General features: G+C 41.9%; 1 protein-coding gene across 1 annotated transcript; it reads left to right on the top strand.

Moving 5' to 3' along the window:
* Positions 1–6975: 6975 nt before the first annotated feature.
* Positions 6976–11445, top strand: FAM237A (family with sequence similarity 237 member A). Its single transcript, XM_058809914.1, has 2 exons — positions 6976–7390; positions 11297–11445. Exons 1-2 carry the CDS (start codon positions 6976–6978, stop codon positions 11443–11445), a joined length of 564 nt encoding a protein of 187 aa, XP_058665897.1.
* The last annotated feature ends 2181 nt before the right edge of the window (positions 11446–13626 follow it).

The following is a 13626-nucleotide window of genomic DNA, read 5'->3' as shown; positions in this document are numbered from 1 at the left end:
ATCAAACACTTTGGGAATAGAGATTCAATCCACCAAAAGAAAGAAAAAGAAGACAACTTGACATCAAAAGTCAAAAAAAAAAAAAACCCAAAAACAACAGGTTTAGATACTCAAAGCTCTCTACATATAATTTTAAAAATTAGTAAAATATAGCTGCAGACTTTAGATCAATGATTTGATTTAATTTCATTTCCAAGAAGCTCTTGCAAGTCAGGGAGCCAATTTTAAGGACAGTTTAATCTTCTGCTTCAAAGAGGAGAACTGGAAAAGTTAAAAATGGAAGTAGGTTTCCACACTCTTCCTTTGTGAATTTTGAAGAAAAATAAAACCTCTACCAGGTACTATGAATTTAAAGCTAACAGACCTTTGGGTATCCCCCACTCTGAAAATCACAAGTTTTGCCTTTGCCATCACTTAGCCAAGTTTCACACAAAGCTGGAATAATTTGGAACCCAACTCAGCAAAACCCAAACTTTCAGCTAAGCATATGTCTGTAAAGCATTTTTAGTAAGCCTAAAACAGGTGTCTTTCATCATGTGGGACAGTTTAAAAAGCTTAATACTGCTTTCAGGTGTGGCTGCTTATGGAAGTAACAGGCAAGCTGTGCATCCCATCACATGTTACTGTCTCTCAGCCTCAGTGCTGAATCTCTTTTTTTATATGTAAATGCTTACCTAGCTCAAGCAACCATAAGCCACTGCCTATTAACTTAAATGTTAATTTTAAACCACCAGAAATTTTGCTGGGAGCAAATGCAAGAAGAAAGCAACTCTGTAGTTATTTATACCTTTGCTCTATTCAAAATGCAAATACCAGTTAAATGGCCTCCTACTTTTCTTACTTATCCCTTATTCCTTTATCCTGATCATTTAACCTTTTGTTTTATTTTAATATTTTTTTCTGGTAGAAATAGCATCCTTTCTGTAGTGTTACATCATCTGAAAGCTCTGTCTCATCTATGAGTAAATAATCTGTCTCATCTGTGAGTAAATAATCAACCTTTCTTGATAAAAAATATCCTTCTGCAAATGACTCTGGATATGATCTACAGCTCATGTGAATTATAAGATATGGAGATCCACAGAAGATATGAACACTGGCTGCCAGGGGAATATATCACGTGCTGCAATGAAAGAAAGATTACTGATAGCTTAAGAAGGGCACAGAAAGCTTGACTGAGGGAGTGTGTGAAACTGAATGAGATGGCCAATCCTGGTACATTTCTTCCCCACTAGGAGGCTGAGGTGATCAATCTAATTATCAAAAACCTCTTTCCCAGAAATAGAATGTAAGTGCTCTGGTTCAGAGGGAGCAGAATGTAGTAGGCTCAGGAAGTATTTGTGGAGCCAACTATTTTATCTGTAGCTATATTTCCCTTGAGCAGCAACTCTCATTTCTGTGAGAGCCCCTGGTTCAATACCCTTGGGTCTGCCAGCATTCTGAATGGAATGAAACCAATGTTGTTCTTGATCCAAACCCAGATAAAGTGCACCCCAGAAGGGGACTCAACTCACTTCTTAACAATGATTCCACAAAGGCTGCAGGTTGACAGAAACGTATCAACTCACAAGAAACATTTTATCATTTCCTTTCTATTTGGCTCTACCCTTAACAACATGGGGGACAGTCCTTAGAGTGATGTACCACAGATACACAAACAGCAGCAAAAACCACTTCTGTGGCATTTTAATCTTGCTCAGCTCTGGCCCCTGCAGCTAGGCCTATCATGAGCACAAGCAGCCCCAGAGCTTTTTCTACTCAGATCTTACCTGCACACTTTCCTTCTCTCCTTTGCCTTGCTCAACCCCCGAATACAGAGGCAAGGAGAAGTACATTGGCTACCCACTTGCCAAGGGGGCTCCAGATTGCACATGGGTCCAGAGTCAGGTACAGAGCAGATTTTAAAAAGAAACAAACAAAACCAAAAGCTGGTTCTTAAGAATCATTTCAGCTCTAGAACACAGGAGAAAGTCTACTGGAATAGCCTGTATTCCAAAGAACAGAGAAGAAATATTGGAGATCCTACATATGAGAGGTTTCCTCCACCATGTTGCAAAGGCCCCTTGCAAGGTATTACACTCTTTATTTCATCCTGAAGTCTGTTTCAGCAGCTGGTGATCACTACTCCCACCATTCCCAAACTCACACTTCTAGCCAAATAAATGGAACATTTGCAAGTTGGCCAAAGTCCTACAGTACAGCAGTTTACAAGGGTTCTAGCCAGTATTTTCTCATCCGCAAAAAGTTCCTTGCACTTTTGTTAAACTGTAGCATCACTTACACAAAATACACTTTGACAGGGTTTGCTTATTGAGGAGATAGAGCACCAGAAGGAAAGCAGTGTTTATTGTCATAGGCATGTCACAAGACCAAGGGTTTGGAAAGGAAGTTGCTTCTCCGTTTACAGGGACTGGATGCACAGAAAGAGTGCAAACCATAAAGGTATTGATGAACATCAGAGAAATCAAAGTCTCAAGCCAACTTTCCAGCTGATGTGATCCAGTGCAGCCCCACAGTCTTCAATGAAGATAAGCCTTATGCTACTGAAACACAGTTGCTTTCTGGGGAAGGAATTATGATTCCACATGCAGAGATAAAAGGGAGCTGCCAGTGAAAGCCTTGGAAAAACAAACAGTTTGCTGCCCAGCTGTATGCACTGGTGCAGCTGCACTGGCTTCAGACATGTAGCAAGGGGCTGCATGATTTGGCCTAGAAACTACAGAACAAAGAAAAAAAAAAATGTTCTCACCTGCCTATTGCTTCAAATAGCTGGTGTTAAGCAAGTTCTGCCCAGCACTGGCTATCAGCACGGTCACAGAGCCCCAGCTCTTTGAGTGGTATGTTTTCTGTGTGCAAGGGTATCACAGCAGGCACAGTGAGCACAGGCAGAGTTGTCAGTTGCAGAGTTGTGCTCAGGCTTTTTTCTCCATGCTGCACATAACAGGAGACAGCCTTTTCACCAGTGCTTTCCTTTCATTTCCCTACTAGCTTAACCCATTTCTCCAACACAAAGGTTTTCCAGCTGCTACACTGAAGTCATAATCCAGCTGAAAACCTCATAGAGAGAAAATGCAACAACACTACACCACATTATTGTTCTTTGGGGGGAAAATGGAACCAGACCATCCCCTTCTGCTGGAGAACGTACAGCCCTCCAAGTTAGCGCTTCTTAAGGTAAAGTTGTGTAAATTGAGCTGCAGTGGGCAGCACAGCCCAACTACTTCAACTAATGCATTTATGTGGAGTCCTTCTGTGGCTCTTCTCTGGGTCTCTGCTTCAACTTCTATGAGCTGCAGCATGTGAGCTGAGCCCTAGCCAGCAAATAGCTCTAGTCATGCCACACAGATTCCTGCTTTGGGGTGGAGGGATCTGCAACAGCCAACCACATAAAGCAAGATACCTGAGGTCTGAGCCAGCTCGGGACAATATGAGCTCCAAAGGCAGACTTAATTTCTACTCTTCCCCTCCTGCCCCCCGCCGGTGCAGCAAGGGGAGGGGGGCAGCTTTGCCAGGTCTGTTACTCTTCCACCCCGCTGGGCGCCCCTTGCCCTCGGCCAGAGGCAGCACGGCCACCAGGCTGCCCCGGGAGAACCGGAGTCCGCAAGCAGAGGAGGAGAGGCGGGACGGAGAGCGGAGCGGACTCGCAGCAAGGACAGCTCCGCACAGAGAAAGCGGGAGCTCCGGGTGCCCGGGAGCAGCGGCCGGGCCCGGGGGGTGGGGGCTGCTCTCGAGCCCTGACGTAAAAACTAAGCGGGGCTGCCCGCTCCGGCTTCTTAAGGAGCGCGGCGGCGGCAGCGGGCTCGGAGAGCCCTGCCCTGGCCGGAGCCTGCCCGAGGTAAGCGCTGAGAGCCGCGGGCGGCGCGGGGCGGGCGGGAGCGGAGGGGGACCGCCCGGGGATGCTGCACCGGAGCGGGCACCCGGGCCGGGACCGGCTGCGGCAGCTGCGCGCCCGAGGGACTGCCGTAACGAGAGCTCCAAGTTAGATGATAGTAACACATTAATTGATTAACTTTTAAATTATTATTGTCAGGCATTATCCATGCCGAGGAGTGGAGCAGGAGACTACACTGCAAGGCGAAGCAGAGATAGGGGGAAGGGTGGGAAAAGTCAGAACCAGGAAGTGTAAATAGCACTCACACACACACAAACTTCAATGAATGGACAAAAATAACAAGAGATTGGAGGGTGTAAGGAGGAATTGCATGGAAGCATTCACCACATGCACAGGTAAGAGATTAATGAAATCTCCAATTTCCTGGGCATCCCCTCCAGCTCTCAATTATCTAAAAAACCACAATCTTGAAGTTGTGGAAGACTAACAGCACAGTGAGTTGCCCGAGTTTGACCAGACCACAAGGACTAGTGGCCTTTGCCACTGGCCCTTACCAATGCCATGCACATCACACTTTCAAGGGCATTGATTCTCATATTAATGCCCTACCAACTCCTTGCCAAGACTGTCCCCTTGTTTTGACAAATCCAGAACCCTTGTCTTAGCCAGTTTTGTAACGTATAAAGTTTATAATAGGTGCTGGGGAGCAGAAAATACAAAGCAACCAGTTCAGTTTTTAACTTGTACAAATGAGATGGGCTCTGTCAAAGTCACAGAACCATCATTTAAAGGATTTTAGTATTATTATTTAGTATTGTTAGCTTCTTTTAGTATTATTCCTTTGCTTGAACAATTTGTTGGGGCTGTCCCACTGTCCTTTGTCTGTCACCTCACCATCATGGTCATATTTGAGACTGCTAAATTGCTCTGAAAACCAGAAACTTGATAAAGTTAACTATGTCCCTTGAAAAAGTCTCAGTAAGCAGACATATGTGCATACTGCATGGCACACAGGTGTCTGTGTCCAGTGGAAGGGCTCTGATGCACAAACAAGAATGAAGTAGTGACTCACAGGATGTTTTTGGCTTGCTTCTGAGAAAGCAATCAAAGCCTGCCTTGTGGAGTAGGGTACAGAAGAACAATGTTTCTTGGGGATCTTGGAAGCAGCAGGAGGACAGCCCTATTACTACCACCACTGTCATAAGTGACATCCACTAGGCAGGGCAGTGTGGGAAGAGCAAGCTGTCCCTCTTTTGTTCCCTAAATGCAATGTTCAGGGCCAGGGCTGTCAAACCAGCTCTTCTCACAAAACCCAAACTTGGATTGAAAAGTGACTGTAGACAGCTGGGGAATAAAGAAGGAATACCTCAAAAATGTTCCCAGAACCTGATCAGGTAGCCAGACAGGGGGCTAGGTAAGAATAACATTTCTAGGACTGAAATCTCTGAAGAGTCCTTTAGCTCTATAAAGAAATATACTTCACAAAGCAAACTACTCTTCCCTAGTCTCACACACAGGCTACTTTTCATGCACAATTCCTCTTCACATCAATGTCCTGCCTTTGGCATTTTTCTTCACAGAGCAAAGGAACATTTCTTCAGGATCACTCATAGAAGAGACTTTCTACACAAAAAGTCAGTTGCTTATCTAGCTCATTAAGAGAAGTAGCTTCCCATTCCCAACAACCAAACTGAAAACATACAAGCATGAATACTCAGCAGATCAGCACATGCATTAAAGAGAATTTTGTCCTAAATGCTGATCTCAGAGGTAGCTGATTTCCACAAATGGGAAGTTCTCCATATGCCATGAGCTACACTAAAAACAATCTCTCAAACTTGTTCAGTATCAGAAATGCTAGAATCTTGTTAGAAAATATATCAGAGAAGTATGTACTAGAAATTAAATCTGATGGAGACAACTGGGCCTTTCTGTCCACAAAACAATCATTCTCAGAATTTGTACCTATCCATTATTGATACTACTTAGCAAGTTTCAGAGTTTTAACAGTTAATTCTCAGGGATCGGCAGTACACATTTATACTTTTAAACATACACAAAGACATCGCCGCACAGGAAAGAGTCAACATGGACCTGTTAGAGCAAGTCCAGAGAAGAGCCACAACAATGATGAGGAGGGTGAAGCAGCTCTCCTGAAAAGACAGCCTGAGAAAGCTGGGGCTGGAGAAGAGCAGGCTGCAGGGACACCTTGCTGCAGCCTCCCAGTACTTACAGAGGGCCTATAAGAAAAATGGGGACAGGCTTTTTAGCAGGGCTTGCTGCAAGAGAACAAAGAGTGAAGGCTTCAAACTGAAGGAAGACCAATTTAGATTAGATATAAAGAAAAAAATCTTTTACAGTGAGGGTGGTGAGACACTGGAACAGGCTGTTCAGAGAAGTGGAAGATGCCCTATTCCTGAAAACAGTTCCAAGTCATGTCGGATAGGATTCTGGGCAATCTGAAGTGGTTGCAGATGTTCCTGCCAATGGCAGAAGGGTTGGACTAGAGACCTTTAAAGGTCCCTTGCAACCTGAACTGTTTTATGATTCCATATGCATGGGTACATGTTGTACAATACAGCTGCTATGTGATGGCTTTGCTATACCCTCTTGTCAGAACTGTTCTGCCCTTTAGCACCTAAACCACTCCTGGTCAGTGGATGAATCTGAAACCTGCAGTAATTAAAACCATTAAAGCACATTTTCAACAACATTTTTCCACCTGCTGTTCACTGATCCTTGTGATTCTGAAGACTACTTTAAAGGACTCAAAATGTTGAGAAAAGCAAGATTGCCTAAAAGCTTAAATTATGTAAAAAGGAATGGATTTTTACTGAAAAATATTTTGGATCTGTAAAGCAAAAATGGCAAAAAAACTTTCAGTATTAAGTACTTCCAGATAAGACAGTTCATCATTCAGATATGAGGATGAATAAAAATTTTTACACATGCTTCTGCTGCACAGAGCATTGTCACTCCTCTAGTATTTGTGTACATACAAAAAGCATACACAAATCTTTAAGGAGCAGAGAAACAGTATTTAAGTGCCTTGCATATCATGTAAAGTTAAGAGGATTTTCTTCCTGCATCTAAGAGTGAGATGTTTTCAGCTTCTCTTGGTTTTCTTCTATTTCAGTGACATAATGGATCTTGGAAGCAGAAGAAGAATCCCCTGCACCATGAGACTCACCTGCTCTCTCCTGCTCATGGCAGTGTTTTGTGTGACACCTCTGCTCTGCCACAGCCAAGTTGATCCACTGGCTCTTGGGCGGGCAGACCCCCAGTGCTGGGAATCCTCCTCAGCTGTTTTACTGGAGATGAGGAAGCCTCGCATTTCTGACTCTGTCAGTGGCTTTTGGGACTTCATGATCTTTCTGAAATCCTCAGAGAACTTGAAACATGGGGCTTTGTTCTGGGACCTGGCTCAGCTCTTCTGGGATATCTATGTGGACTGCGTGCTCTCCAGAACCCATGGGCTGGGGAGAAGGCAGCTGTCAGAAGCTGTCAGAAGCCCCAAGATGGCTACTCTACATTCTCAGTTCACAGGGAGAAACCAAGGTCACTACTCCTTTAATATGCATCTCATGGGCAATAATTAGAGTCTAGTGGAAAGAAAAGAGATTGAGGCCTATTGTGCTATGTGGTAACAACACAGAAACGGAGGCCAGTGCTATGCAAAAATCCCCTACTCCTCCCAGTGAGGTGCAGAGCTGTGTTTATGTTCAATGTGATCTCAGTAAGAATTTTACCTCCAAACAAACTGAACACTAACAACAGCTTTTAAGTTCCAGTTTGATAGGGTAGAAAAAGCAGCAGAAAGTGTGATACAGGAGGATTCAAACAAAGAAGGCATCTCAGCAACTGAATATACCAATATATTCTTCCACACCAGCATTTTTACCACAGTTGTGCTATGAACAGGCTAGCTCTGAATCCCCATTCTGAGAGGAACGCATTGTACTGTACTGTTGGGGAGAGTGGCAGCCTTTTGCAGAAGGGTCAAGGTGCGTCTACTTGCCATCTAGCAGTCAGTCACTATTTTTCATTTCCATACTGGTAACTTCACCCAACAAACAATGGAAACAGATCTCAGATTTAGATTCATGCAGGCTTTCAGACACAACTACAGCTCCAGGAAGAACATCACTACCTGTGACACTAAATGCTGCAATCCCTAGTCTCCAGGTCCCCAGCCCCCTCTCCATGTCTGTCAATTACCATCCTCATTCCCAAAAGGGAGACACAGTATAACTTTTCCTAAATCTCAGTCTCTTCCAAGGCTTCAGTTCTGATCCTGCTACCAACAGATATAGCTTTGCCTGGAGAATATCCACTTTCAGATAGAGGTAGGTGCTATAATTTGATGGTGAGGTAGAAGTGCTGCTTCCATCACCAACAGTGTAGTACATGAGCCCGCAGTGAGAGGCAGAAAACTTCCATGGATTGAGACCCTTATCTCTACTTCCTAAAGCAGTGTCTTAGTTATTAAGATGCTTGGGGGGAATGTTCATGGAATAATGAAGAGCCTCTCTGAGCAAGTATCCACTAGAGTGTCTCTAAAAATTGGATTTGAACTTGGGGATCTTGCACCTCAGGGACAATACACCACTGGACCATCCCACTCTTGCCCACAAACCTAAAACATTTTTGAATATTGAAAGCTAAAATCTGGGATAGGAAGGACTGAAAGGTCCTTACCCTATTACCTACAGGCAGTATCCTGAACTTTGAGATAGGAGTTGAACTTGAATCAATCCCCTCAGACTGAAAAACTCATACCCACAGGGCAATTTCTAACCTATGAGTCAAACAACCACTACCTGCAACTTAAAAGCAGGGACTGGATCCTATCCTGCTCTGCAAAGAATCTGAGCTCTGACTGGATCTTTACTGTCCTGGCATGCCAGCACAGAACCTACTTCTGGTTTCCAAGTGATCTTGGACATCACACAGGCAAAAAGTTGCTCAATCCTTACCAGACTGACACGCTTCTGGGTGCAAAGAGAACCCAGCTTTAGACGTACATAGCAGTAGTATTGTCAAAAACTGAGATAATCCACTAAGTTAAAGCACTAGATTATTGTTTATTTGGGATTGCAGCTTTGAATATCACTGTCTAAACTCCCACTTAGCCTTTTGCTTACATCTGGCTCTATATATCCATATCACACTGTGATTTTCCGATACAAAGAGCTTTTGTTCTAGTCAAGATTAAAGAGTAACAGTCTGATGTATTTTGAAGAATCAAATTAAGGGGTTTATGATAAATTCTGACTATTCTTATCTCTTATACAAAGGGATTTTAAGTACTACTAAGTATTCACACCCTCTTTGTTTTGTGAATTGTAATCAGTTAAGCTGGTTTCTCTGTACAGCTGATTAACATCAGTTTGTTGCAGGTAGCTTATAGCAGTGACAGCCCATTATTTTTTTAGAGGAGCTATCTAACTTCTCATCCAAGTCTCACAGTTTCTTAACAAAGCCAGCTGTTTTAATCTTTGTAGCCTGTGGTCCAACTGCCTTATTTCACCAGTGCAAGTAGAAATCAATTGGTAATAATTGCAGCTGGAAATGGCATAGCAAATGATGAGGAATAGAATTTGCACTTATGCATAGAAGTACAAGCCTGCTTCCTCAGCCCCAGAAGCAGCACTAACAGCACTTAAATTACCTTGTGTACTTCACATCTACATGAGCAGGTATAAATAGCTTTCAGTAGGCTTGTTCCAGAATTCCAAAAATAAAGCAAAATTTTCTTGTTTTATTCTGTTACTTTTGCAACAATTGGTAACTTTATTGCTTCATACTCAAGTTTTTTATCTTACTCCTGTTAAATAGTTAAAATTTCAATATGTTTGGGGTTTGTTTTGTTGTTTTAATTGCAAACAGGATCAAAGAGGAGCAACCTGCATTCTCTGTTTTTCCTTAAACATATCACTGAATTGGAAAAGCAAGACAGATATCTGAACTTGGCACAGAAATACTGATGTTATGATGCTATTATGAGCATTACATTTCAGAACTAATGGATAAATCCCTACTTGTGAAGATTGAGAATCAGGAACTTTTCTAAGGAGAAAAAAACCCTACTTTGTCACATCTTAGAGGCACTTTCACAGTTACCCATACTTGGTCCTCCTGGGAAACGATTCTCTTCAAGTGTGCACCAAGAAGTGGGAGAAGTAGCCCAGTTCCAGACTTACAGATTCAAACACTGTTTTCTGGACCAGTCTAGTCCCTCCAGGCTTTTCACAGTCTGAAGATACTCTTAAACTCTAAACAACCCATGGAAAAGACTGCAAAACAAGAACAGCTGAATATGAGTAAGCTGACAAACTGTCTCAATCAACCTAAAATCATACTTAACCCAACAGCATTTCAACTTTCCTATATATTCTGCAGAGAATTCTTAATCAGCTGTTAGTAGACACAAGTAGGGAGAGTTTTTCAGATACCTGGCCAGGTTATCTTTAGTAACTCATTCCTCTTCCCTAAAAATACCATGAAAAAGCAGGTTTCATAGATGCATTTCCAAACTATGACAACACTCTAGTTACATTACAGTTATAACAACCCTAACCAAAATAAAACTTTAAACCTCCAAGAAAACATAGCTTTTGTACTCACGGCAATCTTCCTGAAGAGTAGCTATACAAGAAGATCCTCCTCAAGAAGCCACATCGCACATCCTCCCTAGAAACATCTGAAGACTACAGATACAAACCCTCTGCTTCTTTTCTCCTTTCTTGCTTTCCTTTTTTTCTCCTTTCTCTTTTCACCCAGCAGTCCCACTGGCCCTTACCACTCAGTGGACTCAGCTGTACCCAGCTCCCTCACAGGTGCAGGTGGTTAGGCTCAGATCACCCTTTGCACCTGGCCCAAGAGAGACAATTCCCTGTCCCAACTCTGCAGTTTGTTGTGGGGGGTAGTGGGACAAAGGCTATTGAACAGTTGATGTCTGGTAAATAAGCAGGTATTGTGTTAATCAGTTACTTTTTCAGAAGACAAATACGTTTAAAAGAAAGAAAAGCAACCAGCTGCCTTTTAGAGATCATTGCAAAGAAAACACCCCATAGTTCCTCAAGGAAATAACAAATGTGCTACTAGGCAGTGTGAGGGATCTCACCCACTGTGCAGAGAGGCTGATAACAGGCCAGTGTGGTAGTAGGATTCTGAGCATACTTAAGCACTTTGATTCTGCTAATTACAAGTAGAAGAGTTTTATAGGAAGACTACAGGAAAAGGTCCACATTGGGGAAAGATCAAAGTGACATGACACTGAAAGGCAGCATACAAGTGGAGGGATAGGGCTATCAGGGCAAGAGGCTTGGGGGCAATGCTGATAAAATACGACCAGCAGCATCTAAAGGCAGAGGAAATGTAAGATGTGGGAAACCGAGTATTCAGCTGCTCTTTGCTGTTTGGAAATTATTTACTTATATGCATTTTTATATCACTTTTCAGGGATGTTTTCTCATATTCAGAGGTCACCAGTTCTGAAGAAGAAAGACTCATTTGAAGATTTAATAAGTATCCATATACATAAGAGTAGATCTATATTACTCGGAAGAGTCATTGGAAAGCTAGGAAAAAAGAGGAAATTACACATTTAGTCTAAGATTTTGATTTGTGGATAATTTTAAACTACTTCTATTTATTTTTTGTATTTTAATCCCCATTGATGTCAATTCATGTGGTGGAAGAAGGCATGTGACCTCAAGCACGACATCTCTGATTAACTTGGACTTATGGGTTTTCTTAATCACCAATGAATTAAGTCTCCTTACTAAACTGCATGATTTATAAGCAGTTGCCTACTTTAATCTGTGTGTATATCAGGCTTCTTGTAATACATGTGATCTGTTCAAACTATTGTCTTTTGGGTGCCAAAACAAGAAATAACTGATTCTTCAATAAAATATAGACAAGCAGAGAAGGAATTTGTCAAAAAACCTCCACTGGCAACAAGACAGGATTAGAGAGGCGATGGTAATGTTTGGTTGTATGCAGAGCTGTACACTTGTACAGAGCAACCCCTGCTCAGAGACTACAAGAGACTTCATCTTACTGATGAAAAATGGTACATATTTCTACATGAAAAATACCTTCCAAGAATGTTTTCAGTTTTGCAGTAAAAGGGTTAACAGATTTTATCAGCTCCTTGCTTTCACACTTAAAATGTTTAATCACAAAAATTCTCATCCTTAACTTTTGCTTTTGCTTCTTTTTTAGTTTACGAGTTCTTTGTAGAAAAAACAACCTCTTCTGACTCTTATTGATAACCCTAGCAAGCAATTTGATATTAAACTAATGCAAAACAACTTATGGCAGATAACATTTGATTGCTTTTATGGTATAAATTATTTCCATTGCCAGACTGGCTGGATGAAACCATGAATTTCATCTTTCCAGGGCTATTACATTTAGTTGTTCATTCAATGTTTCTTTTCTTGAGCATGTAGCAATATTTGGTGGTTTGTTTGTTTTTTCTTTTTTTTTTTTTTCCAAAATGCCCACAGAAAAATGGGCTTCCTCGTTCATCAACTTGCAGAAATAAGTTTGAGTCACAAAACATGTAAAGAAATCTTGAAATGGTTACTGGCATGAACAAAATAAGGCTTAATCACAGTTCCATTGAGGGAAATCCTGACTTAAGGAAGAAAATAAAAAACTGTATGAGGGCTAGCAGCTTCAATGGCACTGAATTTGTGCTTCAAGTTAAGCATGCAGCAAACCATTTCAATGTTTAAGAGAGAACACTAAAGCAGGATAAACACAGGAACACACAGTTTATTGCACTCAACAACAGACCCCCAGTTGCAGCCACAGCCTATGAGAATGCTTTGCTGCCACGTGGGAGGGCAGCAGGAGCATTGTTACAACAGATCTGCTCTCTCCTCTACTGATGGTGTTCATTAATTATATTATTGTCTCTAAAAGCTTTATTGTTGCAAATTCGTATCAATATAAAAGAGTCTTCACTCAGTCCTTACAGTCACCAAGACCAGCACCTGACAAAGAGTGTGAAGGGCTGGATGCTCAGCCCAGGAGGATTGGTATTGGAGTAGAGCAGATGTTACCTGTTGCCATACACTCCCAAGCTCTAGCAAATGTGAAAGCAGACAGATTATCTGAACAGGTCCTGTTTAACTGAGATGCATTTCCACAGGGCCCTTTGGGCAGCTCTTAGTGATTCCACTTTAGATAGGTCCCACCTGCAACAACAGGATATCTTAGGAAATGGCTCATGTCAGCTTCCTTCCTCTCTTCAGACAGAAATACCACTATGGGCCAAGAAATGTTTAGCTTAAATGAATTCACAATACTTCTCTGCTTCAGTAAGCTTCTTAATGAATAGGCTGTAGCAAAATTCAGCCTTTGAGGCAATGAGCAGGAAAGGATGTGGAGGCAAGACTGACAAAACCGATCAGTCTCTAGGATAGATCACACTATGGAGAACTTTTGGAAATTGTTGATGTAAAGAGGAAATCTGTGTTATTAATTGTGCTGAAATAAAAAAGGGGATGCAACTAACTACATGTAAACCTGCAAGTGATAGAGTGCAAGCGATAAAAGAGTGTCTATATTAAAAAAAAAACAAAAACAAGAGCTCTCAGTTTGAGATGAAAGTAGATCTGCTATACAGGAACATTTAAAAATGTCACTGTGCTTAAAGACAGGATATTGCCTCCTACCACTGTTCCTTATCAAAATCATGGCAGATCTTTGTGTGAACTAGGATTGTTTTTACAGATATTGTTCCTGGCTTACTGTTTTTCAGTGAGAGTGTGTCA

The sequence above is a fragment of the Ammospiza caudacuta genome, chromosome 8 (genome assembly GCF_027887145.1).
Source record: "Ammospiza caudacuta isolate bAmmCau1 chromosome 8, bAmmCau1.pri, whole genome shotgun sequence".
Taxonomy (NCBI): Eukaryota; Metazoa; Chordata; class Aves; order Passeriformes; family Passerellidae; genus Ammospiza; species Ammospiza caudacuta.
Note: the sequence above shows the minus strand (reverse complement) of the source record. Positions and strands in the feature narration are given on the sequence as shown.